The 27,630-nt window shown below is 42.5% G+C and overlaps 1 protein-coding gene across 3 annotated transcripts; it reads left to right on the forward strand.

Annotated features, from left to right (window-relative positions):
- Positions 1–390: 390 nt before the first annotated feature.
- On the forward strand, positions 391–27,364 carry CMTM7 (CKLF like MARVEL transmembrane domain containing 7; the record flags this gene model as incomplete). 3 transcript variants are annotated; one of them, XM_083873985.1, is made up of 5 exons in its annotated part: positions 391–543; positions 19,683–19,856; positions 22,618–22,716; positions 23,712–23,793; positions 24,149–27,364. In XM_083873985.1, the coding sequence occupies 5 exons, from the start codon at positions 391–393 to the stop codon at positions 24,160–24,162; spliced, it is 522 nt and encodes a 173-aa protein (XP_083730111.1). In that variant the 3' UTR covers positions 24,163–27,364. The 3 variants fall into 3 exon arrangements, with proteins under 3 accessions (XP_083730111.1, XP_083730112.1, XP_083730113.1); XM_083873986.1 differs by having other exon boundaries at positions 507–531; XM_083873987.1 differs by lacking the exon at positions 391–543 and adding an exon at positions 18,005–18,055.
- Positions 27,365–27,630: the final 266 nt, after the last annotated feature.

Genomic DNA, 27,630 nt, shown 5'->3' on the forward strand with positions numbered 1-27,630 from the left:
GCTTGGGGAGCCTCCCTCGGGCCCGTTTCCATGTCAGCAGCTCCGCGGGGCGGGCGGGGGGAGCGTCCCTCTCCCAGGCCCCGCTCCCGGCTCTCCCATGCCCCGCTCCCGGCTCTCCCGGCCCCGCTCCCGGCTCTCCCAGGCCCCGCTCCCGGCTCTCCCGGCCCCGCCGTCCCGCCTGGGCGCGCCCGCGTCCCCCCCTCGGCGGGGAAACCCCCGCGGCTCCCCCTGTGCTCCCGGGACCCTGGGCGGGCGGGGAAGCTCCGCCCTGCCCGGCCCTGCCCTTCCAGCCCCGGGGCGCCTTCCCCGCCCCGCCCCGTCCCGTTCCATCCCATCCCGTCCCGTCCTGTCCCGTTCCCGTGCCGTGCCGGCAGCGAGGGGAGCAGAGCCATGTCGCACGGGGCGCGGGTGATCCGCACCGGGGTGAGCAGCTCGGGCCCGCCGCCCGTCACCGCCGCCTCCTCCTCGGCGGGCTCGGACGTGGAGCTGGTGGACGGCGGCTATTTCCGCTCCTGCGCCGGCATGCTGAAGGTGGCCCAGATGGTAAGGGGCGGGCGGGGCGGGGGGCGCTCCTGCTGGGGCCCCGGAGCGCCGGGAATCGCTCATGGTGCGGGCGGTCCCTGCGGCGGCCGGGGAGCCCCGTCGGGCCGTGCCGGGGCCGCGCCTCCAGCGGGTTTGGCTCTCGCTGCTCCCGGCAGGACGAAAAGCCCACGTTCCTCTGGCAGAGAGAAGCGCTGCCGTCTGTCTGCCTCTGCCCCTTCCTAATGCAGCCGCTAATGAGCGCTCCTGGCCGGACAGACGGGCGTGTACCAGCCCAGAGTAGCTGTGTTAACTTTTTGCCATTAGCAACTGTAGCCCCGTGATGCGATGGCACAGCGCGCTGCTGTGCAACACCTCCTTCAGTAGCCGGGGTAAGTTTTTAGGAGCCAGCAGTCCTAAAAACTTGCCCACAGCGGTCCGGCACAGATGGGCGCCTGTACAGCTGAGGCTGCAGCTCCAGCCGCCTCCCCGCCCTGCCTGACACCTCCAGCAGTGACCCGGGACACGGGCAGGGCTGGGGGACATGCATGGCTGGAATTCGAAAGCAGCCCATGGTGGAACGCTGCCAGGGTTTGAGCTGATGCCTCAAGTCAGTGCGTGAAATTCATCTCCATGCAGATGTGGAGAAGATTAACAGATGGATAAGCTCTTTTCTCATTTTTATGGGCCATAATTATCTGTGGGGTGGTTTGTCAGCTTAATTATGGTAGTGGCAGTGATAATGCCCAGGAAAGAGCAGGAAAGACATCATGTACTGGTACCTCCACACGTACATTTTATCCTGCAAAAACTTGTGCCTTGACAGTGTTTTATCCTGGAGCTGTTGCCTTCATCTTTTGTAAGCTCCCAGTGCCTTCTTTCCCTCTGCCTGTATTTGTCCAGTCATTTTTTTAAAGTTGTGTAGTTTGTTAGCACTCAGATTTCTAAACTGGCATTCAAAGTTAGGGTTCATTATGTTCTAAGTTACTGAATAGTAATATCAAATCCTCAAGTTTCTCTTTAAAAGCTGCCCAGTTTCTTCCAGTTCATTATTAGCTCTCAGCTGCCCCTAGAAGTGACCCTCAGTAGCAAAAGATGAGGTTGACCATGACTGGTCATGGCTGCCTCCACCTGCTGAGCATCTGCACCCACAAGACCTCGGGGCTGTCCCTCACTATGGATTCTGTGCAGCAGGAACACAAAGAGTTGTCTGCTGCCTTCTTCTGGCTTGGGTTGTTCCCAAACCATTGAGTGGATCTGGGGAATCTTTTGAGGAGACAAGGGTGCATGTGTCTACATTGCAACTGAACCTGTAGCCCTAAAACAGTAGACTTGTGCTCTGCTGATGAGCTGAAAGTCGGTTTGCTTTCACCACTGTGGAAAGAGCAGTTCCTTTTATGGGCTAGAAAGAGCTAATCCTCTCTGCCCTCCACCCTAATGTGGTGTCTACAGCTCTGAGGTGTAACTCCTAGACTTACCACAGCATGGTTATTTGTGCTGTAATGTCAGTTTCTGGTGCATGTATTAAGTGCATGCATTCATTACATGCTTTACATATTTTCATGTGCTGGATGTAAATCTATGTAATTTTATGTAATGCTTCACATACTTTGCATGAAGTCGTGTTTTATCAATGCCATCCAATCTGAAATTCATCCAAATTTAAGTAAGTGGCTTTCTTCAGTGACTTTAACAGAAGTTAAAATAATCTAAGTTATTTTTCTTTGCACTCTTTCAGCTTCACTTTCTTACATTTTTCTGCTTTTCATCTTGCCTGTAAACATCAGTAGGAGTTACCTCAGGTATTCAAGGAACTTTGGGCAAATGAACTTCTTGCAATATCACATATCACAACAGTGTCTTCTCAAATAATTCCATAAGAAAACCACATTTATGCTGTAGCATGTAGAAAGAACCATAATACATCTGTTCCCTGTTTACTCCTGCACCCAATAAAATAGAGAAAGTGAAATATTTTTTGCAATTCTCTTCTATGTCTTCTTAAAGAAGTATAAGTCAGTATATATACTGACATTATATATACCCACAGGTCCATTTGTATTAGCATTCAGTTCTCCTACGTTAATTCTCCTTTTTGCTGAATCTGGTAACATTCCTGCACTAGTGTTGGTGTGGCTGGTGGCTGTGGTCTTACTGAGAAGGAGAACGCTTATGCTGACAAAGGGCAAAGATAAGGTCATTTGGGTTGGATGTATATCACACTAAATTGTGTACTGGGCCTCTGAGTGGTTGTGGTTGTGAAGAGGAAATGTTACAACTTGTGTGCTCTCTTTCTTCCTCAGTCCACTTTACCAAGACATAAAGGATGTGATAGAGAGCAAGAAAAAAAGGTTTCACCATTTACTGTAATGTTAAGGGCTGTTTGCTGTGCTAGCAAGCTAAAAAACCCCAACAATTGTATATTTATGTGAGTGACATAATTCTAATAGATAACAACAGCATGCTATGGAAATCATAGGAGGGAAATAAAAGAAAATGAAAAAAGCATAGGAGAAGAAATAGAATGTTACAGCTGTTCTGCTGTAGGACCTTCACCACTTCAGCCTTCTGCTGAGAAACAGAAACTCAGGAATATTGAAGAGATTGTGCAGCCTGAATTGTTGCTAATTTGGGTGTTACCAGTGCTTTCTCTTGAAATTCTGGGTGCTGTAGTGTCTAGCATAGAATGAAATTGAGAAGAAAGAAGTGTTTCTGGCCTGTAAGCCTACACAAATTTCTTTATCTTCTTTTCTAGACAATTTTCTTTAACCTTGCAGAATGGTTATAAGCTTTGAAAAGACGGTGTATTTTAAGCATTGACTTTGTGGCCTAGGGAATAGTCTATAAGTATGCTGAAAATAAAATGGAGGAGAAAGCACAGTTATTCAGACTGGTGTATTTTGTGTAGCAGTAAGACAATTTGAAAGCTGCTTTTCCATGTGTGACTGTTACTAACCTTAGCTGAGGCACTTTTCAAAATCCAGTCTGAACTGCCACTCTGATTTTAACAGGAAATTGCAAAGTATTTCAGCATCTAACTTACTTCTGCTGGTTTAACTTGATGTTGTCAATGCAGCTTTTGCTTTTTCTTTCCTTTTCTTTCCCTCTCTTTTTTTTTTTTTTTTTTTTTTTTTTTTTTTTTTTTTTTGGTATTTGCTATTTTGCCAAGATCTCTTAGGGCTACATGCAGGATCCCACTGTGCCCACCTTGGTTCTGTAGCAGCAGTGTACTAACCCAGTGTGTGAGTGGTTGTGGGTATCAGTATGCACAATACACTTCAACCACAGAAACTGACTTGAATGACTTGAATTTCAGCCACCTTGCCAAAATTGACATAGATGGCACTCTTCAGCATTCTGCATGGACTGTGCTGGTTTGGTTGAGGCACATTTGCTTTGTTTCTGTGCTACTGCTGGCTTGTTTTATTGTAAGCCTTTGTAGGAACCTCCACTGCTTGGCTTGGCAAGTTCTCAGTAATTGGGTTCTTGGGAGTTTTTTGAGGCATCCTGTGCCATTAGGGTCAGTGGTATGAATGTGCATTTGTACTGTTACCAAGGTGGCTCAAGTACCAGCTTTGATAGATTGAAACAAGTCTGGTTCCACTGAATTTGTCCTGGAGCCCTTCATGTGCTTTTAATATTTTTACAGTTGAAGTCTGGAGGATGCCACTGACTCTGTATTGGATAGGTCCTGCTGTCAGCATAGCCCATGTTAGACAGGGAGCCTGTAGAGGTGTCCCACTCTCTTAGGCACATGGTAGGAGTGATTGTATCACCTGTCCAAAGTGTCTGGTGCAGAGCTTTGCAGGAGTGTGACCATACAGGCTGAAGACAGAAAAGAAGAGCTGAGCTCACATGTAGAAGAGCCATCATGGCACAGCACCTGCTTGTGCAGGTCTCTCAGGCTTCTCAAACTGTTCTTGCACCACTTCTTTTTCCTGAGAGGTGTGGAGTGACCATGGCCTTCTTTGCCTCTCTTTCATTTCCCCCAGGTCAGGCCAAGCTAACTTTGGTCACAGTTCAGACTGAAGGCCAGTGTTCCCACAATGACACCACTGTTGCTGTTACAGCTCTGTCAGAGTAAGCACAGCCTCAGAACACAGAAGGTGTTTCAAGCTGAAACCAGTGCTGATTCTGTTAGCTCAATATGAGCCATCAGTTTCACAGGACAGAAAACAAAAAAATCAAAATTACGTTCTCAAGGCTGAAGAAAAAATTTACAAGCAACTATAGTGTCAAAAAAGGATAAACTCTATAAAAGTTGACTTAACAACAGCATTTTAACTTGTTAAGAATGCTAAAGCAATAGCTAAAGCTTTTCTGCAGAGTATCTATTTAATTTTCAAAGTATGCCTTCAAAAGCAATTACATACTTGACAAGTGAATGGCCAACAAGTCAGTAATTCTGAGCAACTTTGAAGTGTGCTGAAACCTCTCTGGGTTATTTGTATGCTAACATATAGTTGCATAATGGTATTCAAGAGAATATTCATTCATCTAACACTGAAGCTTCAAGACTGCTGGTAGTTAGGTTGCTGTAGCCAAGTTCCATTTCTCAATGTGCTGTATAATATCAGACAAATTTACTGGGGAGCTATATTCAGAAGAAGTTAAAATATGAAAAGAAAGCAAAAATCAGTACAAGAAAACAATTTCTAATCAAAATCATTGATGCAAGAAAAAGAAATTCACAAAAACAAGTGTTGCTTGGAATTATTTGAGAGCTACTCAGTCTTTTAACTTTATCTTGAAACATCTTTCTGTCCATGAAGGTGATTGAAGTAAAACATCTAATTCTGTGCAGCAGTGTGTCAGTGACATGATTTTGCCTCTGTGGCAATAAAGCTGCTCAGTCAGAAGAGAGGCACTCTGGTGATATGCAGAGGTGCTAAAATTGTAAGCCTGTCTGTGAGTCTTGTATAGACTGTGCTTTCTGGGGGATGGACGAGAATCACCCCAAAAATGTGCAAGATAAACTACTGGCTAAGCAATGAGACGCATTTTCTGAGGCCAAGGTCAGTGCTGTTGTAGCAGCTCATTATTTTTGTTGTTCTGCTAGAAACTGCAGTAAAAGGACAGGCTGGACATGTTGAACAAAGAGAAAGAAAAAAACTATCTGTGTCTTAGATGGCTCCAAAGTAAGCTGGGGCACTCGAGTAAGGAATGTCCAAGCTTAGTAATTAAGCCCAGTAGGACTGGGAGGTCCTGTTATTTCCCCTCTGAGAGCACCAAAGCCATCTGTCTCAGCCAGTGGTGTTTTTCCATGCTGCTGCTCTGGGTGGCCATTTTTTCTGTCCAGGTGTTTGCATAAGAGCTGGAAGCAAACACTGTGTTCTCCGCACGTTAACCAAGGAGTGCTTGCTGGTATGCTGACACACTTTTATTTGATGAGGTGAAATTTCACAAGCAACACCATTTTAAGGAATTTTCCCCTTCTGTCTTGTCTCTGTGCAGCTGTTCTCAGCTGCAGTGATGCAGATGTCCACCAGGTTACACAGTACCAGGGAACTAGTGGAGCTTTACTTCAACTCTCTGGGTTTTCTTTTTCCGTAAGTGTTTTTAGGGAGCAGTGCAGCCATAGAGGCTACTGTGGGCAAGAACAAGTGTCTGGCATGCAAGGGCAGGAAATACATAAGCTTGAAGTGGTTCCATGTGCTTCAAATCACAAGCTGAGAATGTAGTCCTTTTGCTTTTTCTCTTGAGCGGGAGAAGGTTTTGTACCATCTGTTTTAATTTCTATCTACCTCTTTCATGAAAAAAAAGAAACTCATAATTTTTCTGATATTGAAACTGCTCTAGAAGGTGAAAAAAATCGACTCCAGTATATTTTGTAAAAAGACAGTTATAGTCATTATTAAACACTAGGATATTTCTGCTCTGAATGTGTCAGTGAATGTTTTATTTGTTACTTATTAAGAGGCTTTCTTGAAACTCAAAGTTGAAGCCATCTTTCATTGCTTATTTGGTGCATCCATTAGGATTTGTTGCAATACATTCATTGGCAATCTCTATGCATGTAGAGGTGATTCTTTCTGTAGAGGTGATTAAACAGGGGTCAACAAATACATTTTCTGAAATAACAAAAAAAAAAGGGAAATGAAGCATAGAAATTTACCACATCACCTGAGATATGTTTACTATGCCTGAAAGAGCAGAGTGAAGTATTGGCAGTAGTTTCCTGGCACATTTGATTTATGGGAAGTTAAATTTTAAGGTGCCATTTAAAAATCTTAAAAATCTTATCCACAGTCATATGGTGTCTGTAGATAATAAGATATGGTGAAAAACATGGATTCTTGCTGCTCTACGACTTCCTTTTAAGATGTGCAAGAGCCGTGTGTTCCCTGTCCTCATTTTGTTTGGAGATGGTGCCCCTTTGAACATCATCCTCCTCTCCTGCCACAGAGTGACAGAAAACAGTGGATCCCTTGTTTACAAGTTCAGTCTCCACCCGCTCAGACCAACAACAACAACAACAACAAATTTAAAAAAAAAAAAAAAAAAAAAAAAAAAAAAAAAAAAAAAAAAAAAAAAAAAAGCCATGACAAAGAGCATCTTGCCAAACATCCATTGCTGCGTTCCAGGGCTGTAGGGGCTGGAACAATTTGTTGTGTCTCACTGTGATCCAGCAGAAGCCATCAGTGAGAGAAGCACAGCTGACCCTGAGGCTCTGGTACCAGCTCTGCATTACCGGGGTATTGTCCCCCAAAGCCAGACAGTGTTTCCTTCTATGAGTAAGTGTTTTCTCCGCTCCCCTCCCTGGGGAGTCCCTGTGAGGTGTTCACTCAGTCCTGCGGCTGAGCTGTCCCCTTTGTGCTATTGTCATGGCATATGTGCTGTGGCCTTGTCCTCCTGTTTTGTGGTGATATGTAAAGTATACAGCAGCCAGAAATTGCTATTTTCTGTACATACTTCAGACTCTGAAGTTGCTGTGATTTCCTTTCACCCACCTGTGAGCTTCCTCTTCTTTGCATAATTGAGATTCTTAAAGGGGTCATTGTGGCTGAAACAAGTCCCTGCACTGTGATGGTCATTTGATAAATGTAATGGCAAGGACAGATGTGCATGACTGGTCAAGGCTGGGTTTTCAAAGCCAAAACAAACTTGGCTGCTGTTCCTGCTACAATAGCAGCAGCTGCAATGCCTAGGGCTTCCTCTTCTGCTCACAACTTCCCTTAAGGAAAATGGAACTGTGATGATGACAAAATTGAGAAGCTGCTTCAGGGGGAATTTTCTTATAATATTTTTGGGAGATTGTTGTGTTGCTGCTTTTTTTTAGGAGTACCACTAATGAGTTCAAGACACTAGTGCTGACAGCTGGGCAAGAAGTATGCTGTTAATGTGAGATGACCATCAGCAGCTGCAGAACTGCAGGCTGAATTGGCCTATTTTCCTCGAGTCTGTAATCATGCTCTGCAAGAGCTCTTTTCTTTGTTTGGGAAAAGCACAGCCCCCACTTGCTGCTTCTCACCTGCTGGCTTGTTGAGCCTTTTGGCAAATTGCTTGAGTATCCAAGTATTCTGGCATAGGAGTGCTGTCTCAGCCTGTTGGAGAGGCCTGTCAGTCTCCAGGCACTCATTGAAAGCTGTCAGCTGCAACAGTGCCACGGGGTAATCTCATCTATTCTCATTTTTTCCCCTCTTTCATCAGTCTTCACTTCTCTGGCATCTTGCTAAGCATCAAATACTCACACACTTAGAAAAGGTTGTTCTCTGGTGTGCAAAGACCCACCCTGATCCAGCAGCCAGGCTGTGATGATGCCAGTTCATCTGGGGATTGTCCTGACGTTTTCAAGAACTCCCATCTGTATTTTTCTGATGAAAATCATGATATGCCAGCACAACTAAAAACGTGGACTTCAGTGATGTAAATGAGTCCTCCTCTTATTCAAGGAGACCTTGCTCAAGGCTCCATTTCCATGGCTTAGCAAAGCCCTTGCTGGAGATGATAGATAAGAACTTTTTAACTGTGCGACTGCCAGATGTCAGTGTGGTGATCTCTGAGGCAGGGAGAGATATGGCAGGTGTCAACTGAAGATCTGAATCAGTCAAGCACTAAATGCCTCAGACAGTGAGAAGGGGTTGTGTTGTGAGCAGCATCTGTAAGGAGGAGTGATGAGCAGATTGCTCGCTGAGGGTTGACAGGCATGAGACATCACCATGTGGTTCACATGGTATCCCTTGATCTCAGCAACAACTTCCAGGAAGATGAGATTGCTTTTTATTTTTCATGCATCTAATTTGATAGGTTAACTAGAATGATTGGTGCCATGGGGTATTGGTTTTTGTGTTGTATGTTTCTATCTTAGTTTTCACTGGCTCTGTCCTGTTAGGTATGTGTTGGACATCCAGGACATGATGGGAACTTTGCTATCTGTAAATGTGTACAATGTACCCTGGGCTTCTAGCAGCCAGCCAGTCTGAACCAGGCTTGGCTGGCCTGCTAACATGGGCTCCTTCTCTGTGGGTGGTATTGCCATGCACAGTTGGTGGATCCATTTTTAGATAGCCATGAAATTTATCTACAAGAGCTCTATAGCTCACAAGAATGGATTAAGCTCTTTCCATATTGTATGTTACTGGCAATATGAGACTTCACTGGCAATATGAGACTTCACTGCTTTTCAATGGGCAAGCAATCCAAACAAGCCAAACAGTATATATGAGAATGGTTCAGAGTGGTGGTCTCAGAGGTGCCTGATTCCTGCCAGCAGTTTACCTTCCCAGTCAACTATAAGGAAGTATGGCAGGTGAGGTGGGCAGCTTCCTGCAGTTGGTTCTCCATTTGCACAAACCTACTCACACTGTGGACTGTCTTCTCCTGTCATTCTGTCTGGCTTTCAGGTTTGCCAGATGGAGAGAATGTTGACATGGGTCCCCAGGAGGATCTAGATGTTAGAATTGCTTGCCTTGCAGAAGAGAGAAGTATCAAACACAGCTTACTGTGCAATTTTTGAGTCTGGAGAGATTTGGTAATACTAGTTCCCCTCATTTTTGGTTGCTATCACCAGATACTCCAGTTTCTCCTAGGGGAGTCTGAAGATTAAAGTCTCTTACGATGTTTTTTACTTCCTGTAGTCTTTTGAGATGTGATTTAGATTCTCTCTAGTATGATAATGATCATAAATTATATGATCATTTATCAAGATAAATGATCTTCTACAGTGGGGTGAAGTACAGCAGGGGCCACGTGCATAAATGGGTTTTTTGCAGCAATAAGGTGGTATTCTTCTAAGTGAGCTTGTTTGTGTGTGATGCAGGTTCCCAACAAGCACCACAGCTGGGGGAAGAGCAGAGAGCATAGGCTGAATAATTGCATCTTTGCATCTACAGAAGAATAACACAGTTATACAGAGGATGTCTCTGCTCTTACCTGAAAAAGCAGGCTCATCCATAATTTGGGGATTATTACTTGTGGGAGAGATCACTGGAGTGGGTGGCCAGCTAGCTGTTACATGGGGGCTGTTGCCTGCACAGAGAATTAATTCCTTATTAATACATGAACAAGCTACAGGGTTCTCCTGGCTTTGTCCACAGTAGTATTTTTAGTTGTTGCAGGTGGAGCCTCTTTGAAAGTTAGAGGGAAAGCAGATGTGTTTCCCAGAGCTGGAACATTTCTAAGGCATTTGCTGTATGAAAAATTCTGTTCCTATCCTTTGCAGACATGCTAGCAGTCAGCTGTGCCATTAATAGTGTTTTGCAGTGGATTTTATGTGTTTGGGGAATTGTTTGTAACTTGCATTATGCCACTTGTGCAATGTTACTCAGTTGCTGCAATACTTTGAGGGTTGTGTGTGCAGCTTTTTTGTAGATTGGAAAAGCTTACTGATAGTGCTTTCACAGTTGAAATATTTCAAATTTAAGTTGATTTTTAAACAAATTGGAGAGAAGAAGCAATAAAATTATGAGGTTGTTGTGGGTAACAAGCTTTTCTTTTTTTTCACTAATTCACTGCCTGGTGAGAATATAGCATATTGTTTGCCATGTAACTATGAAGTCCTCAGCTTTCAGTAAATAACATGCAGGATTGTGTAGAGCCTTTCAGTGTGTGCAGGCAGCTGTGGGATTGAGGCAGGGATTGAGCTCAGCTGGCAGGGGAGGGATTGGAGTCCTGCATGCACTGTGATCGGTGGCAGGCAAGACTAAATTGCAGCTAGTCATTACGAAGAATTGCCTTTTTAATGACCACGGCTAACACCCTGCAACAAGGGCTCTTTAATAATGTCCTTCATATGCTGGTTCTGGGATTACCCCACACCCTTTTCTACCACTGAGGCCTGGGCCTGAGCAGATAGATAATTTCTTATTAATAGATATAGAATACCACTTGCTTGTACTTAGGATTGTCCTCTTATCTGTGTTGTAGAGGGTCTGAATAAGATTATTTCGCCTTTTCTCACCCTCCCACCATTTTTATCTTCAATAAATAGCCTGTGGATGGTGGTGCACAAGAGAAGTGACTTATCAGAGGCCAGGCAGCCTCCTTATTTTAGCAAAGCAGCCAGACAAGAAGGAAATCTGCCCAGACGCAGAGGCTGAGAGATGATTGTGCAACCAAAGACTGACTGCTTCACAGAACTATGCACTTGCAGGCAGCTGATTTCATCTGTCATTAATGAAGTCTCAAATGGACCGTGCCTTTTATCTTCTTTTTCTAGTAGAGGTTTGTCTGTTGCAGCTCACATTTCCAACACTGCCCTGGAAGAAGGAAATCTCGATTACAGCAGCAGTCAACATTGCTGCTTAAATTAGCTGAACCAGTCTTGCATGAGCTGCAGTTGTGACCTTGGTCTGTGTTTTGCTCGTCTTTCTGACTGGGGAAGCTGTTACAAATTATTTCACTCCATCCAGAAATATGTACTTAATAATATGTGGGTGTTGCTTCATTGTTTTGAGGTGTAACATTTGGAAATGTCCAGCTGTAGTCAGTGACATTTCTCTGGGGCACAGTTATCCTGATTGGCTCTCACAGGGATGGAAAATTCCATTTACTATCTTGGCTGGTGTCACAAGCTGGAAACTGACTTTTTTTTCCTTCAAATACAAAAAGCATTTAGCTCTTATTATTATTTTTTTTTAAAGGCTGTGATGAAACTGCATGGGAGTCAGTTCTGTCCCTTGCTCCAAATTTGCAGACAGAGTTTCTGTACAATCGCTTGCATTAAAACTTGGGTCAGTTTTAAGATAGTGGAAATGAAACAGGTTTTATCAATTTTATGAATAGTTCTCAGGGTCCTCCTCTTCAGATTCAGGAGGAGAGACATTAAAGCTGTACAAAGGTTCATCAGTCCTCCAGCAAGTACAATGGATGAAAAAGAAAAGCAGTTTTAGGTGTTACCAACAGGAAACTTGTGAGCCAGAGCTGCTGCCTACAGTGTTTGTGCAGATGTAGCACTGTGCTGAATCCCATCCCCTGAATGGTGCTAATTTTTGGTTAGCTGATTTCAGTACATGCCCTGAGAGTGAGAAAGATAGTTAGGAAGCATTAAAAGAGGGAATTGGGGTGCATTGTCATGTATAGAGGGAAATTTGGATGGGAAAGAGTGAGAGGTACAAAGGGAGAAGAAATGTGGAATGTAATGGAGGGAAAGAAGAGGAAAGGAGAATAAAGGGCAGGGGAAAAAAGGAAAGGAAACACTGGAGACAAAAAGTTGTCTCTTCTTATGGGAGGATATACTAGAGGGGGAAAGTAAAGAAAAAACTACTCAGAAACACAAGGATGTGGTTGTACATTGCATGGCAAAGTAATTAAATTAAAAGATAACACAGAGCTGGGTGGATTATACATGAGGATGTGTATGTCACAGTATTATGGTATAACTTTGAGATAAGAGTTATAGTGTTTCTCTGTAACTGGGCACCTTCAGGCAATTTTGCTTCTTATTAATGTTATCTTTCCTCCTGCAGTTAGGTTGGCATTTCACATCTTATTTCTATATAGAGAAAGAAAATTATTATCCAGAGCTTCAAGTTACATGGTAAGATAGCAGTTTCAGGCTGGCAATTCAGTACATCATCTTGGGATTTGTAAGAACCATAGCCTGTGTCTTTCTGCAGTGAAGTTTTTTATACTGTTCTTTGTACTGCCACAGCAGCTAGAAATCCAGATAAGGGGTAGGCCACATATGCAGTGAGTTAACCCCAGCCAGTAGCCAAACACCCAGCCAGCCTCTCACTCACTGCTCTCCCCTGAAGAATGGGGAGAAAATAGAAGGAAGGCAAAAAGACCTATGGATCAAGATAATGACAGTTTTATAAGGAAAGCAAAAGCTGCACACACAAGCAAAGCTGTAAATTCTTCCACTACTCCGTTCAAGACCAGGCTGGATAGATGGTCTAGCTGAAGCTGTCTTTACCCATGGCAGGAGGTTGGGGAAAATGGTCTTTAAGGTCCCTTTCAGCCCAAGACATCCTGTGACTCTATGATTCTATATGTAATGGTTGCTTGGGAAGAGAAGTGCTATAACATAAAATATTTCCCCTTAAACCTCCTTATCTTGAGCTTTTATCACTGAACACGACATCATATGGGCTGGAAAATCCCATTGCTCAGCTGGAGCCAGCTGTCATTGCCAGTGTCTTGCCCACTGCTTTGGGAGGAGGGGAGGGAGAAGAGAGGTGGAAAGCCTTGTTCCTGTGTGAGCCCAGTTCAGCAGCAGCAGCAGAAACACTGAAATGTTATCAACACGTTTTAACCACAGAAAGCCCAGCTCCTGTGAGCTGCCGTGAAGGCAGCTTGTGCCACACCCACAGCAGAACATCATCACTGTGCAGGGGCTTGTACAGCCTCAGTGGGAAAGGGTGACCTGTGCTCCACTCTCCTGGCAGAGTAGTGAAAGAGCTGCTGCACAGGGGTGACTGAAAAGGTGCAGCGCTGAACAGTCAGGGATGGTCAAGGGGATGAGTAGTAAAGTAGTCCCAGCATTAGAGATTAGAAAACAGTTTATTTGCAATGGCTTGTGCATGGTGTGCTTTTTGAATCACTGCTCACAGTTGATTATATGTAGATAAATGACAGACAGGAAATAAATACCAATTTCCATTCTATAGTGAGCTAGGACTCTCATTTTTGTTTATCTTGTGTGCTGAGGGAGGAACTCAAAGAAACTTTCAGAAAGTGAACCTTTTCCTCCTTTTGCTTGTTGTGTGACTTCCTCCTTGGATGATTTAAACAGCTGCTTGTCTGTGACATCTGTGATTTGTTAATTGTCCATTAGGGATTTTTGGAGAGGGGAGCAGAGAGGCAAAGGATATGGGTATTTTGGTATGGTTTGGGGGTTGTCTTTTTTTGTTTCTTTATTTGTTGGGGTATTTTTAGTGAGCGGTTTTTTTTTTCATTCATTCTATAGAGGAAAACAGTCATCTTGCCCTAGACATTTATTAGCAGTCCTCAACATTTTTGCCTTTATTTTAGATGTCTGAAGTGTTTTGAAGGTACAAAACTTTAGCACAATGCATGTGAAGTCTTTGTTACTCCTCATTTGGTGACTGGAAGAGCTGAAGTGGAGAAATGCATGATTTACTGAAGTTCAGACAGAAATAGAATTACAAAACTGGGGTCAGAATTCAAGAGCCAGCGACTTACAATTCCTCCCTTGTTGTGTCAGTGTTTGCCTGTGGTAATGGGCCTCTCATCCTCAGAACATCAAGCTTTCCTTTAAGAGTAGTTTCTTTTCAGTATTGGAGATCATGCAGGATTTATGTTTGTGCAGGTAGCTGTGTCTGTGGAAAATTTAGTTCTCTCCGAATGTTACAGAAGAATTAGGTATTAGCAATAAAGCCAGAGCTTTATTTATGACATCCATTATAGCAGGACAGTAGAAAAAGATCATACAAAGCACTTGCACAGATTGATTCCTGGGTTATAAAATTGTTCTGTGGTCAGATAAACTACAACCTTCTACCACATGAGCAGAAAATGCTTTGTGGTGCCAGCTGGCTTGTAGGTACATGCAGAGCAAAACAAGTCCTTTCCTTTGTTACCCTCAGGGCACTAGTGAAGAAAATTGTACGTGTAATCTCTGGACTGGTGGGCACACACTCTTTTGGAGCAGGTGATTCTCTGTTAATCTTCTTTGAACTTGCCAGCTTGGCCTGGGCTTTTCCATCTTTGCTGATGCACTCCAGCACTGTGTGTTAGTAGTGCAGGAGAGCCGAGACCATTAGTCCTAGGGGCAGGCAGCTCTTGGGCAGTTTTACTGGTGGCCTCTGTGCCTGGTGACAGGACTGGAAGCCACAGAGAGGCAGAGGCTTGTGTGGCTGGCTTGCTCTGGGTGTCAGCACCATGCCCAGCCCACTCCCATATGGACAGGGTGTTTGGAGCCAAGCTTTCTCTGTAACCTAATTGCATTTGCAGGACTACAGCCACCCAAGAGTGAGCATGGGGAGTTAGAGGTGGAATTCAAACCATCTGAAATCAGGGGTACAACAGCATCTGGGCCTAATGCCGTGGGCCTTTCCTCCAGTATGCCTTTGCCTTAGGAATAATTGGAAGTTGTATCTTCTTCCTTTATACAATCGCTTCTGAATACAAAGGCACGATTCCTCTCTTTTTGTTAAGAAGGTGTTAAATTTTCCTGCAGTGGAAGATTCATTTCCCTGAAGTCTTGATACACATTTTACTTGGTTTTTACTGAGTGTAATAATGATCAGTGGACTTCAGATGCTCATTCTTTGTCAGGGACAAGAAGAAACAAGGAGGAAACAGTTGATTTTTAAAAAGAAACAGCATTTACTGGGAACACTTCCAGAAGCATTTTACAGAACAGAGGAGGGGAATGTATCCCTTTTGTCCAGTCCTTCCCTGTCTTCTCTAGCCTGAGAGGTACAAAAGGCAAGTGTGCCATTCTGAACAGGTTGATGTAATACCTTTGGGCAAGAAGGACGATCCAGGGAATTACAGGTTTGTCAGCTTCACCTCAGTCCCTTGGGAGATGATGAAGAAAATCCTCTTAGAAAGCATTTCCAAGCACATGAAGGACAAGAAGGTGATCAGGAGTAGTCAGCATGGATTTACAAAGGGGAAATGATGCTTGGCCAGCCTTACTGCTTTCCATAATGAGGTGACTAGCTTGGTGGACAATGCAAGAGTGATGGATGTGGTTTACCTTGACCTTGGTAAGGTTCTAGTCTCCCATAACATCCTCACAGACAAGCTGACAGGGTACAGATTAGGTAAGTGGGCAGCAAAATAGATTTAAAACTGAACAACCCAGCCCAGAGGGTTGTGATCAGTGGTACAAGGTCCAGTTGGAGGCCAGTCACTAGTGGTGTACCCCAGGGGTCCACAGTGGGGCTGGCACTGTTTCACATCTTCATTAATGACCTGAATGATGATGCAGAGTGCACTCCTGTAAAGTTTGTAGATGATGAAAAACCTGGGAGGAGTGGTTGATGTGCTAGGGGGTTGTGTGCTGCCATGGGGAGAGATCTTGGCAGCCTGGACAGAGAGGAGGCTCATCAAGTTCAACACTGGGAAATGCCTTGTCCTGTGTCTGGAGGTATTTGAGAGTAAGGCCCTGCACCAGTACAGGCTGGAGGTTGGAAAGCACTTCTCCAGAGAGGACCTTGGGATCTTGGGGGACAACACACTGACCATGAACCAACCATGTGCTTTTGTGGTGATGGTTGCCAACAGCTTCCTGTGCTGCTTTAGGAAGAAGCCTACATCAAGAAAAAAAATAAATTATATTTTATTGTTTTGGTAGATCTCAGTTAACTTCAAATCAGAATGGGGTTTAGGCTTGGGAAGATATGTCAGTGCCATTCAAGAGGCAGCATTTTGCACAATCACATTGTGAGGATGTGGTTACCTTATCTTTAGCTCCAAGTAGGGAAGAGAATGCAGGTTATGTAAAAGTCTTGCAGGCTCTCTTATGTCTTTTCTGTCTGCTGAGTGCTGACTGCCTTTAGTCCACATTGCCTTGACTGCAAGATTGTTCCTTATATATATCAGTGTCCCTAAACGTGCTTCACAACTCACTTCAAATATCTGGTCCAAAGGAGAGTCAAGCAGTGGGTTAGTTTAAGCTGATTGACTTCTATGAAACAGAGTAAATATGGAACTTTATTTAAATCCAGAAATCCCTCCTCAGGGTTGATTAATGCATATGGTCTTTATTTTGCTTCTCAGAAACCAGAAAGCACTTAAATAATAGTGCCCTGCAATGTGTCCCTCACCTCTTTTTGTAATGCAGGTCTGGAGTCTGGATGTATATTGTGGAGCACACTGAAATCTTCTAATGAGACTGACCATCACTTGACTTGTACTTCTGGTCACACTGGCTTGCTGCCTGTGGCTTATGTCTCTGTTGCTCTTATGACCTGTGAAGTGCTACATTGAAATGGAAATACCAGTGCCCTGGACTTTTTTGTGCCTCCAGTTTTTATTTTCAGGGTATATAAACCTGCTTCCCTTAGCACAGATGCATAAAGAACATTCATAACATTTGATCACTTCAGTGCTTTGCCATTAATTTCTCTCACTGTGTCACAAACTGACTTCTGAGATAGATGTTCAACTGTATCCCAGACAGTTACATATTTATCACTTTATCACTCAGTTCTCTGGAAACCAGAATCCATCCCAGGGGGGAAAAAAGTAGTCATCACCCTGTATATCATGAAAAACCAGTGTCTGGTGAAGGAACTTCAGTATTTGTCAGTTTCAAAGAACAAGTGATATTGTGTGGCTCTATTACTTGTATTTGTTAGCATTCTTTTTTCAACAGGTGAGTTTTAGACTCTGACTGTACCTGCCAGCAATATAGTGTGGCTGATGTGGTACAGCATTATATAAAATTGTTGAGAGGGTCCCCTTTGCACTTGTCCTGTGAAACAGAATCACGTCTGTGAACCAAGGAACCTCTTTAGAAATGGCAGGTAAATCTCCTGTTGCAAGATTAATGCTAAGAAAGTAAATCTTTGAAAGAACTATCTCTTGCCATGCAGTGATTTCTTCCTATCTGTGTGCTGAGGCACATCTAAAATCAAAGAAGGGAGAATCTTTATTAATTGGATTTGGAGTTGGTTTAGTCATGAAGAACTGTTGAAATGGAAATCATGTTTGTTCAAATCCACAATTCTACGCTGTTGGGTGTTGAGCAGATTCTTCATTGGTACCATGTATCTTCTTATTTCTGAGGGTTGTGACACCTCAGATGCATTTTCTGTCCTTGAATGACTCTCATTCTTCTTTATGCTTCTCAGTTTTTTTTTACCTTTTAGCTGAAAAGAAAAATACTGCCATGAAATTGAAAGAACTGGGTCTAGCTTAAACTAGAGGGTTTTTTTCCAGTGCTTTTTATTATTATTTATTTGGATGGTGGTTGTACTTCAAGAGTCCAGTCCTTCTTACCCTTTGTGCACTGTAAAAAAACCTCCTAAAGTTAATTATTGACTCATGAAATGAGCCGGTGGGCAGATTTAATATTTCTGTGAATTAACACTTCCTTCTTGATTTTTACAGTGTAATTGAAACTGTGAACTGATTATTGTGAAGACACCTGAATAAGGGAAACTTCTTCTAGCCTTTGGAGGTTAGAGAATGTTGTCCTCATCCCACCTTTATCCAAGAGCAAGACTCAGTGCTTGCTGTGACTTGTTGTTGAGTCTTCCTATAGAATAAAATTCCATTAAATTTAGTTTTAAATTATGGAAATAACAGCTGCGTCTTGCATCACTTAGAGTGTTTCTTGTAGATTATAGGGTAAATTATCTCCTTCTGATTGTTCAGGTTATTCAGTGGCTAAGTCAGATGACTCTGCTTAAATGACATTAAGATTCAGAGAGCAGGGCTAATATCAACTCCTTGGACTGCCACAGTAAAAGTAATGGAGCTGGACCAGGTCTGACAACAGCTTAGACACTTGTGTGGGAAGGAGTCCAGAGCACTGACATTTTTCTTTGAAGCCACCATTTTGAGGTGGTTCATTGTCAAGGCATTGATGTGGCTGGCTGAATGGAGTTTGGTGAAGGTGACAGATCCCTGTGAAGTTTTTACATACAGACCTTTTGGTTGCCCTTGTATGTGCATATATTTAGCCTGTCCACTTAGATAGAACTGAGCAGGTGAAACTTGGCTAACACTTAGGGGGAATCTAAGCTATGTTGTTTAGGGGTTGGGATGTTCGGGTTTTTTCTCTTTTAATCTTAAGGAAATTATTCTGATAATGAATGCAGTTGGTTAGGAGTTTGGAAGATGAGTGTGCAGGAAAAGATGGTGCAGTCTTGAAGTGCTGGCTTCCTCAGGTAGTTTTTAATGTCTAGGAGAAACATTTAAAATGTGAATCATTACAGCTTCTGGCTGACTTCAGATGAACTAAAAATTACAGTGGCTGAAAGCATGCATTGACTGAGTCTGTAATAAAAAAATATTTCAGTATATTCTCAGTAGATTTATTTTGATCACCCAGGTTAGCCAAGCTGATGGAAGCAGCAAGACTAGTAAAACAAACAAGTAACTTTAGATTAAAGAAAAAAAGGAAATAGCTTTTGTCCTTAGCAAGCCTACAGCTGAAAGAAGTTGTACATTAAAGCTTTATAGTTTTATGTGGCAGTGTTAACTTATAAAAGTTTTGGGGGTGAGGTGAATTAAATCAGTTCCTCCAAATATTTATATTATTTACTCTGATACTGCCTTACAGTCCCCTAATACTTCTGCTCTTAGGTGGGCAGAAAACGAAGAGTAAAACTGTTAGCTCAGGTTCTCCTATTTTGCATGTGAGAAATGTCACTAAATGAAAGTGAAGATGGATGTGTTCATGGACACCTCCATTTTCACAGCTTTCAGTGAACTCCTGAAAGTCTCTGGGGTTCAGATGCTTCAATCACTGGTGCAACTCCAGGCATTCTGTTCCATTTCTCTATTTGAGACCTCTTCGGTTGTACATAAAGACATCTTCAAGTTGAGTTCTTCAGGCTGAAACTGCTGCTTTCCTTCTGGCCATTGCCCCTTTCCCCAGTCCCAATGGCTGCTTCAGCTCATTTATCAGCTAATCATAAAACCTTCTTATCATGCTCGTTACTTTGTCTTCTATTTTGTTGGGACCATCCCATTTACATTAGATATTTGTCTTCTAAATGCCATTTTGTTGTGCTTAAAATAATCTGCAGGACCCTCTGAGCACCACAGTGAAAACCTTGAATATGCCTTTTGTCTTCCAGATCTCACTGCTAATTGCATTCATCAGCGTAAATAGTTCTTCATGGACAGATTACAGTGCCTACAGCTTCTTCCAGATTGTCACCATGTGCGACTTGGTTATGATTTTGTTCTTCTACATCATGCACATTTTCAGAGTGTACAGGAAGCTGACTTGTGTTAGCTGGCCACTGGCGGTAAGTCTGGGCTCCTCTCCTCTCTGGGGGGTTGGTGTCTCCCTTTCTCAGTCCATTCCCTTGTGCTGTCTCACAAAGATAGGCTGTCTTTCACTCAATCCTTTTTTGCCTCCTATGCAAATCCTTTTGTTGCTTGTATTCAGTTCAGCAGATTCTGTAACTGTAAGATTTTCAGCTGATTTGGATTTGATCCTGCCCTCCTTTACACAGACATAAATCTGGATTTACTATATGGAAGGCGACAATTTTATTAAGAGACAATTGAAAGGAAGCTACTGGTCATCAAGCCTTCAGCAGATGAGCCTTAGCTCAGGTCATTTATAGCAGCTCAGGGATTGCTAAAGTACCAAATCATAGCATTAGAATTCATGTGCTACATCCTGTCCCAAAATAAAGTCTGTGAGTGCTATTTAAATCAGATGTGCCTCTTTGTGGTATGGTTTTAGATAACTTAAACAAAAGCAAAAAATAGGAGCCTCGGCCTGATTGCTGTAGCCTGGCTGTTCCTGGGATATCCTGCAGGATGTTCCTGCCTCATTCCTGCATTTCCCATACACATCCATCTCTCATATCCTAGCAGAGAACTAACAGGCAGCACCATAAATGTGAGACCTGAACTTCCTCAGTAGGTCTGGCTCAGGTCAGCTAACAGAAGACTTCTGCATCCTAGTGTGGGATGATGGATTTTAGCAACCTCTTAGAACATGCCTCCCTTACATATGTTAGTTCCACTGAAGAAGGACCAAAGGAGTGAGGAGAGCCAACTGGAGAGATAGAAAAGAATTTTGAAACCCAAGAAATAGTTGGATGGTGGTTAATGGAAACTATGTAAGTAATTTACAGATCTAAGATAACAGTTTGTCCATCCATCCAGTTATAACCAGAGAGAAAATTTTAATTTTCTTTTTCTTTTTAGCTAAAAAATATGTATACTTTGTTTTTTCAAATATGTGCCACCACTACCTGTTTCTAAAGGTATTTATTTATCTAGAGATAATACAGATGCAGGAATTGAAATAAAGGAGTGAAGTTGATATGACAGTTTAATAAATGACAGTTTTGCAGAGCAGCATTTAATGTGTGCATTGCTGTAACAGGACTATTCTATTTTTGCCTCTGCATGCTTTTGGTTGTTGTTGTTGTTGTTGTTGTGTGTTTAATTATTCCTTAGTGTTCCAGAGTTTAAGGCACTGAAGTTTGTGGCTGCTCAGCTTCAGAAAGCTTTATAGGATGTGATGCTTGAACATTGCTGCTCTGTTACAAAACAAACAGCCTCATTTTCAGTCACATTTAAGTATCTTTAGAACAGAAGAGGAAGAAAGTCTGGAAAACTACAGCCAGCATTTGGATGAGTTTCCTGGCAGGATCTTTACATTGCAATCAGGGGCGTGATTTGCAGCCATAAAGCTGAAGTGGTTCAAGAGGTTGTTCATTGCTGACACCTTTTAAAGCTTGGAAGTATTTCTCCAGAGGGGCACCCTTCTGGCCCTGCCGGGGTTGGTTCTCCACCTAATGTGGCCTTTGATTACTCTCCTGCAGCTTTGCCCATCCCTTGGATTCCTCTAAAGTAGTAGCCTGTGTACACTGCTTTATTTGATGTCTCTAAGGAGGCAATGGCATGTCCCATTTGCCTGCTGCGTCAGAGAAGCCTCCTTATGCATATGATTTATTCTGGCAAATGCAAGGGTTGAGGTTTTGATTACCCGAAACAAGTTTACAAATTAGGAAAGTAACTTGTGGTCTCGGAGCCTACTTTACAGAAAAAAATCATCCTCAGCTCTTTTTAACACCTGAGCAGAGTGAAACTGGTATGGTAGACTGTTCATCTTCTGGGCTTTCCTTGGACAGTTTCCTTTTAGGACTATATTCTATCTCTTGGTTTGAGACAGAATCTCTCTTCTCCTTTCTGTTTGCTTGGCTCATGCTAGTAGTGCAATGCAGGTAAAGGAAGCAGATATCCACCTGCCCCTCTCCATGCTACACAAGAAACAACCCATGTTCAGTGTGCAAACACCTGTACTGGTTGTCATAAGCTTTGTGAGGATCCAAAATTGGAACCCACAGATACCCCTGCTTATAAAAAGGTAAAATTAGCTCCTGGACTGATACTTATCACACCAAAGAGTTTAAATGTAGTGCCTAGGTCCTCTCTCAGAAAACTCCGTGGCATCATATTTTAATGCAGCTGTGCTTTTTGTGGCTTCCCTCCCTTCCTTCCTTGCGGTTTCCAGTCTCAGTTGATGTCAGTTTTTAGTAAATGCAACGGTAGATCCAGTGCTTACTTTCTGGTATTATCAGAAGTAGGAGCATTTGGTTTCCACTTAGGCATTCCATATAGGCCAGAGAAATATATCCTTAAGGGTCCTTCCTTCCTCCAGAACCATCTCTTTAAGTAAGGTGCATACTTGATGCAATGAAGTAATGTACTGTGCTGAATTGAAAGGCTTGCATCCATACCCAGTAAGCAAATCCTGTTCCAGTAGCATTAGTAGACCCAAACTGTTCTTTTTTGAACAGAAACTGAGGTTTGGTATAAAATCCACTCACAAGGTGAGTTGCTAGGTTTTAGTTTTTGGGTTTTTTGCTTTGTTTTGCTTTGGGTTTTGTTTTTTTGTTTTTTTTTTTTTTTTTTTTAACTATGTTTTCTCCTTTGGGTTTCAGGGTTTGAGTCATCTCTGCCAACTTATTTTCTTCCTGAGACATATCAAAATGCTTTCCAGATAGGTTTCCCTTCTGATGTACGCTGTGCTTGTCTTTTCAGGAGTTTCTTCATTACTTAATTGGTACAATTCTGCTTCTCATCGGATCGATTGTAGCAGCAGCCAGGAGTTACAATATAACTGGACTTGTGGCTGGAGCGGTAAGACTGTGTTTATTAGTCTTGATACTTTTAAATTTGCAATATATCTATCACTTGTACCTCTGTTTTCTTACATACTTGCCTTACTTCTGTCTTGGTTGGGTGAATGACCTTCTAGCTCATTTCAGTGAATGTTCTGTAACACAGTGCCAACGAAAATGTTTTGTTGTCAGATGCTGGACTTACCACTAAAGTTGGTATTTGACCTGCCAGAGCATTGAAACTAAAGGCTTCTGCTTTAACTCATAGGAACTAATGTATTTAGGTGAAGAATTAGGACAATTAGCTTTTGACAAAAGACTGTTGTAGCAGCTGGAAGTTACCTAAAGGACTTGTTCAGCTTTCAGTGCTTCCTGCTCCTGAACAGAGCCCTGTTCAAGATAATTTCTCCTGAGCTAAAACCCACTGGGACTCTAAGCTGATTTCTGGCAGGTGTTCTCTGCCTCTCTTGGCTGGAAGGCTTTACAGAGAGAGGCATGACTTCCAAGTGTGGGTGACAGTATTTTCACAACAGCAGGACCTGAAATACCACTCCTCCAGAATAAAGAATTACTTTCAGAAACTTAGTCCTGATGATGCAAACAGACTAGAAGACCTACCTGACTTGTTTATTTGGCAGACAGCAGGGGAAGACTTGCTTGAATGGGGCAGTAAAAGAGCAGTAATCAGAGGTGCTAGAAACAGACTTTTCTTTGTTGCAGAATCCTAGTGAGAAGTTTAGAAGCTGACACTTGATGCTGCTGTCCAGCTTTTTCTCCCTCCTTGTGTATGACTCAGTCTTTCAGTCTTGACAAGACATAAGCTGCTATTATACTACAGAAACTTTTGGGGTTTTTAGTCTTTCTGCAGAATGGAGTAAAAAAACCCCGCTTCTTTTTGGGTCTGTTAATCCCATAAAATGTGTAGCTGAATATACAAAAGTGCCCATACATGCACAGAATATGTGTCATCTAATGCTCCATAAGTATTTGTGGTTTGTTTGTTTTCTCATCCAGACTTTCGGGTTCCTGGCTACAATACTTTGTATTATAAGCATGTGGTCATCCTACAAGGTTTCATGCATCACACAGTCAACAAGTGAGTATTGTGCTTAGTAACTGCCAGAATGCTTCCCAAAATGAATATTTATATTTTCTGGCACAGGGCTGTGTCTACCTGGAAGGATTTCTTAATGCCCTGGTTGTTATGACTCAAAATTACTCAAAAAGCAATAATTCCCAATTTTTTGTCATCACAGACTTTATCACAGCTACTGAGAGCTGTTAACAGATAACTACAGGAGCAAATTAACTTGCTTCTAGCAAATACTGAACATAACAACACTTTCTTTTCTCCCTCCCCCACCCTTACCAAAAGGTTTCCAGTGTGTTGCATAATAAATTGGATTAATTTGTTTGTGGTGACACAAGTGACACTGTCTTCCTTTTCCAAGATGCATCTGTGTGACTCCATCACCTGTGCAAGACGTCTGCCTTACAAAACAGGATACCAAAGAGGCGTGTCCACTACTGAGGAGAGAGCCGTGGGTATTTTGTTACTAGCCTGGACAAGCTGGTAACTTTGGAAGATCTACTTGAATGCCTATGCCAAACAATGTTGTGAACCAAAGGTTTTTTGCACCCCCCACCTCCCCGCCAAAAAGAAGTTTATAATGGAGAATCTGCTTGTTTCAAAGACAATTTCTGTCTCTCAAGCTGGGCTGTGGCCATTTCCAGCTATTTGCAATGAGCGTATTTAAAACTCATTTGGACAGTCGTTTGGTTCTCCTTTCAGAGGGATGGAAAAATTCCTTCTGATTTCCTCCATCTGTTTACACAAGGGGAATCCTGCAAATTCCTACCTGATTCTTAACTTTCAAGGATTATACATTTAACAAAGGAACAGTTAAAAACTAATTTGTGCCTGGATAAGCTGACCCAAGCCTTTGTTACCTCTTTCTATCAGAACTGTGGACTTTTTCTAACATCAGCTCAGCCAGCATCAAAAATTATGAACTGCAACTTGAAAACATCACTGCAAACACTTCCTTCTAGCCCCAACAGTACTTGATGAAATTGGGGATTTTCTCCATGAATCTTTAGCAATCAAAGATTATTTGTAAAAAATTGCCTTGCCAAATACAGAAAAATATGTACCCAAGAACATGCATTTAATATTTTATGGGATCTTTTTTTCCTCCTTTTCATAGTAAGACCACTTCTGTAGAAAATTTCTGTGCATTTGCTATAAATTATTCACTTTATAATCTAACAGTGTTTATGAAAAGCCCATTGTGAATGGAACGATGTGCTTCTTTCTCTCTCTTACATGTGGTTTTGTCACTTACTCTGCCTCAACTGGAATCTATGCCTGGGGACTCTGCCCAGAGCCTGGACAGAGAAAACAGTTCAGTTTTGTCCAACCTGGCATCATAATGAAATTCTATATAACTTCAGTACTGAGACAATGCCTTCTTGGCACTTTTGTCTTTCCTTTTGCAATCCATCTTTGGTGAGCTGGGAATTCTTTGCAGAAAAAAAGGAAGCATGGGCCTCTCTTCCTCCTTGGTGCTTCTCCTTTCATGTCTAGCTGGGAAGTAGAGCTTGGTTTGTTCTGTCAAGATAACTGCATGACAATGCAGCAAAGTTGGGTTTATACAGTTTACCAGGAACAGTCTGGAGAAAAAAAGCATTTTCTGGCATGCTATATATTTTTCTATTTGTTGAAATTCTGCATCAATACTGCTAAGTAATTTAATGGTTCTCTCAGAAAATACTTTTTGTGCCTCATGGCAGGTCAACATATATTGCTATTTGTTGTCACCTTTTTTTTTTCCTATCCTAATATATGTATCTTTAGTTAGAATTTATTTTTAACTCTGACAACAGAAAAATGGCTAACTGCTAAAGTGTCAAAAATTTTGAATAAGTAAATGAAAATAACTAAACAGATAACTCGATGAGGTAAGAATCCTCCTCCTCGTAGTGCACATTTTCTGTGCTTCTTTTTGCTATTCCTTTTCAAAAGTGCCCTTGTTTAGAGCAACACAGAGCAGGAATTTGAAAGCACAAAATTCTGGTTTTAGTGGATTAAGGTACATTCACTCCAAGATAAAGTGCTTCAACATTAATACAGAGGATTATTCAAATAAACCATATAACAGTCAGGTATATTATTAATAATTTCATATTGGCTATTTATTTTTATTTTACAATGTTCAACTTCTGCCCCCTACCTTCAGATGATATGTTTTGTGTTTAGTCAGGAATGAGCCATTTTTTTCTTTTTAACAACCAGAACTGAGCATGGCTCAAGGGCTCTCTGGCTTAAGAGAACAAACATTGTTCTCATCTGGGAATCCATTGTCAGCAGTGTCAGTGATAGATCAGCTTTCCTTGTGCTGCCAGCACAGGGCCAGTCAAATGGCCTTATGTGACAAGGGACTTCATTTTGGGCACTTTGAGTGAGAATACCTGCAGAAGAAGGTACTCACACACACACACACACACGTGTGTGTGTGTGTGTCTAATTCTTTGCAACAGGGCTGCTTGATCACCAGTCCTCCTGCCAAGACTGACTTTACAGTTTTTGGAAAACAGCACTCTGACTTTAATTTGGACTGATAGGACAGATGTTTAAGGATACAACCTCTCCCGTCCCCCTAGAAGAAAAAGACTATGTTATTTCTCCTTCACCTCCTGAGGTATCACCTCAGATTGACAGTAGGAACCTTCCCACAAGCTTTAAGCCCTTTGGCAATCAGGGTTTTGGCAATCCTGTGGCAAGCCAGTGTTCTCTGCAGATGGTGTGAGTGCAGCTGAGACCTCAGTGCTGCAGTGGCAGTGGGGAGAAGCACCTGCTAAGGACTGGGGCTGGAGCCTGAGCTTGCTCTGCAAAAAAGGCTGTTTCCACTTCCTCCTGGAACCATGCCCCCTCTCCTGGCACTGTACTAGTTTTTTTTTCTCAGCCTCTCACATCACTGTGTCACATGTCACCATATGGAGAAAAAAAGTCAAGGGGAATTTCATGCAGTCTAACAACCAAAGAATTTTGGAACTATGTTCTGTGATCATCCAAAGAATATGTTTTGCTGCAAGTGCACTTGCTTATACTGGATCAAGAGATGTAAGCTACCAGTTCGCTTTTGATTTTTGTGCCTACTGATAGGGCTAAAATATTCCTGCAGCTTTGGCTGTTGTGACAGTGCAGGGTCTATAGACCCACCAGATGTCCTTATCAGGATGCTCTCAGACTGGAAGACTGACATCTCTGCTGCCAAAGTTTCCCTGCTTTCCCCAAATCCTCCTTATGAAGCACGTGTACCAAGAAAAGCACAGATTTTCTGTTATCACCAGCTCCACCGGGGGTCGTTGAATGACAGCTCCGTCTGGCAGGGAATTCGACACCTCCCTGCTGTACCTCTGCCAGCAAAAGTGTTTTAAGTTTCCTTCAGTGTAAACCTGGTTCTGAAAGCTCCATCTGTCTGCAACTTTGTCAAATATGGGATTCCAGCTGTTTTAGAAATAAACTCTGTTAGCTATTTGGGTGATGTGGAGAATCAGACTGTTGTCCTGGTCATTTTTTTCCTTCCTCTGCTACAGCAGTGACTTTCTCTCAGAAGAGTATCAGAATACATCCTGTAACTGGAGGACAATTGGTAAGAGCCACAGAAAAACCTGTTCCCTGCTATTGTGTCTGGATGTGCTGGTCTCCAGCTATCCACCCAAAAGTTGTCCATCCTCTTCAGCTCCAAGATGAGTGTAGTTTATCTTTTGAGCTAACACAGAATTTGGGATTCACTTTTTACTGAAAAATTAAAATGTAGATGTTGGGAGAAGAAAATTGGTAGTGCAAACTGTTTTATACTGTGAAAAAACTGAAACCTCATTTTTGAGCTCTGGGTGCTTGAGATGAGATGGAGAGTGAATAGTGCTT

This window comes from Zosterops lateralis, assembly GCF_965231275.1.
Source record: "Zosterops lateralis genome assembly, chromosome: 1".
NCBI lineage: Eukaryota > Metazoa > Chordata > Aves > Passeriformes > Zosteropidae > Zosterops > Zosterops lateralis.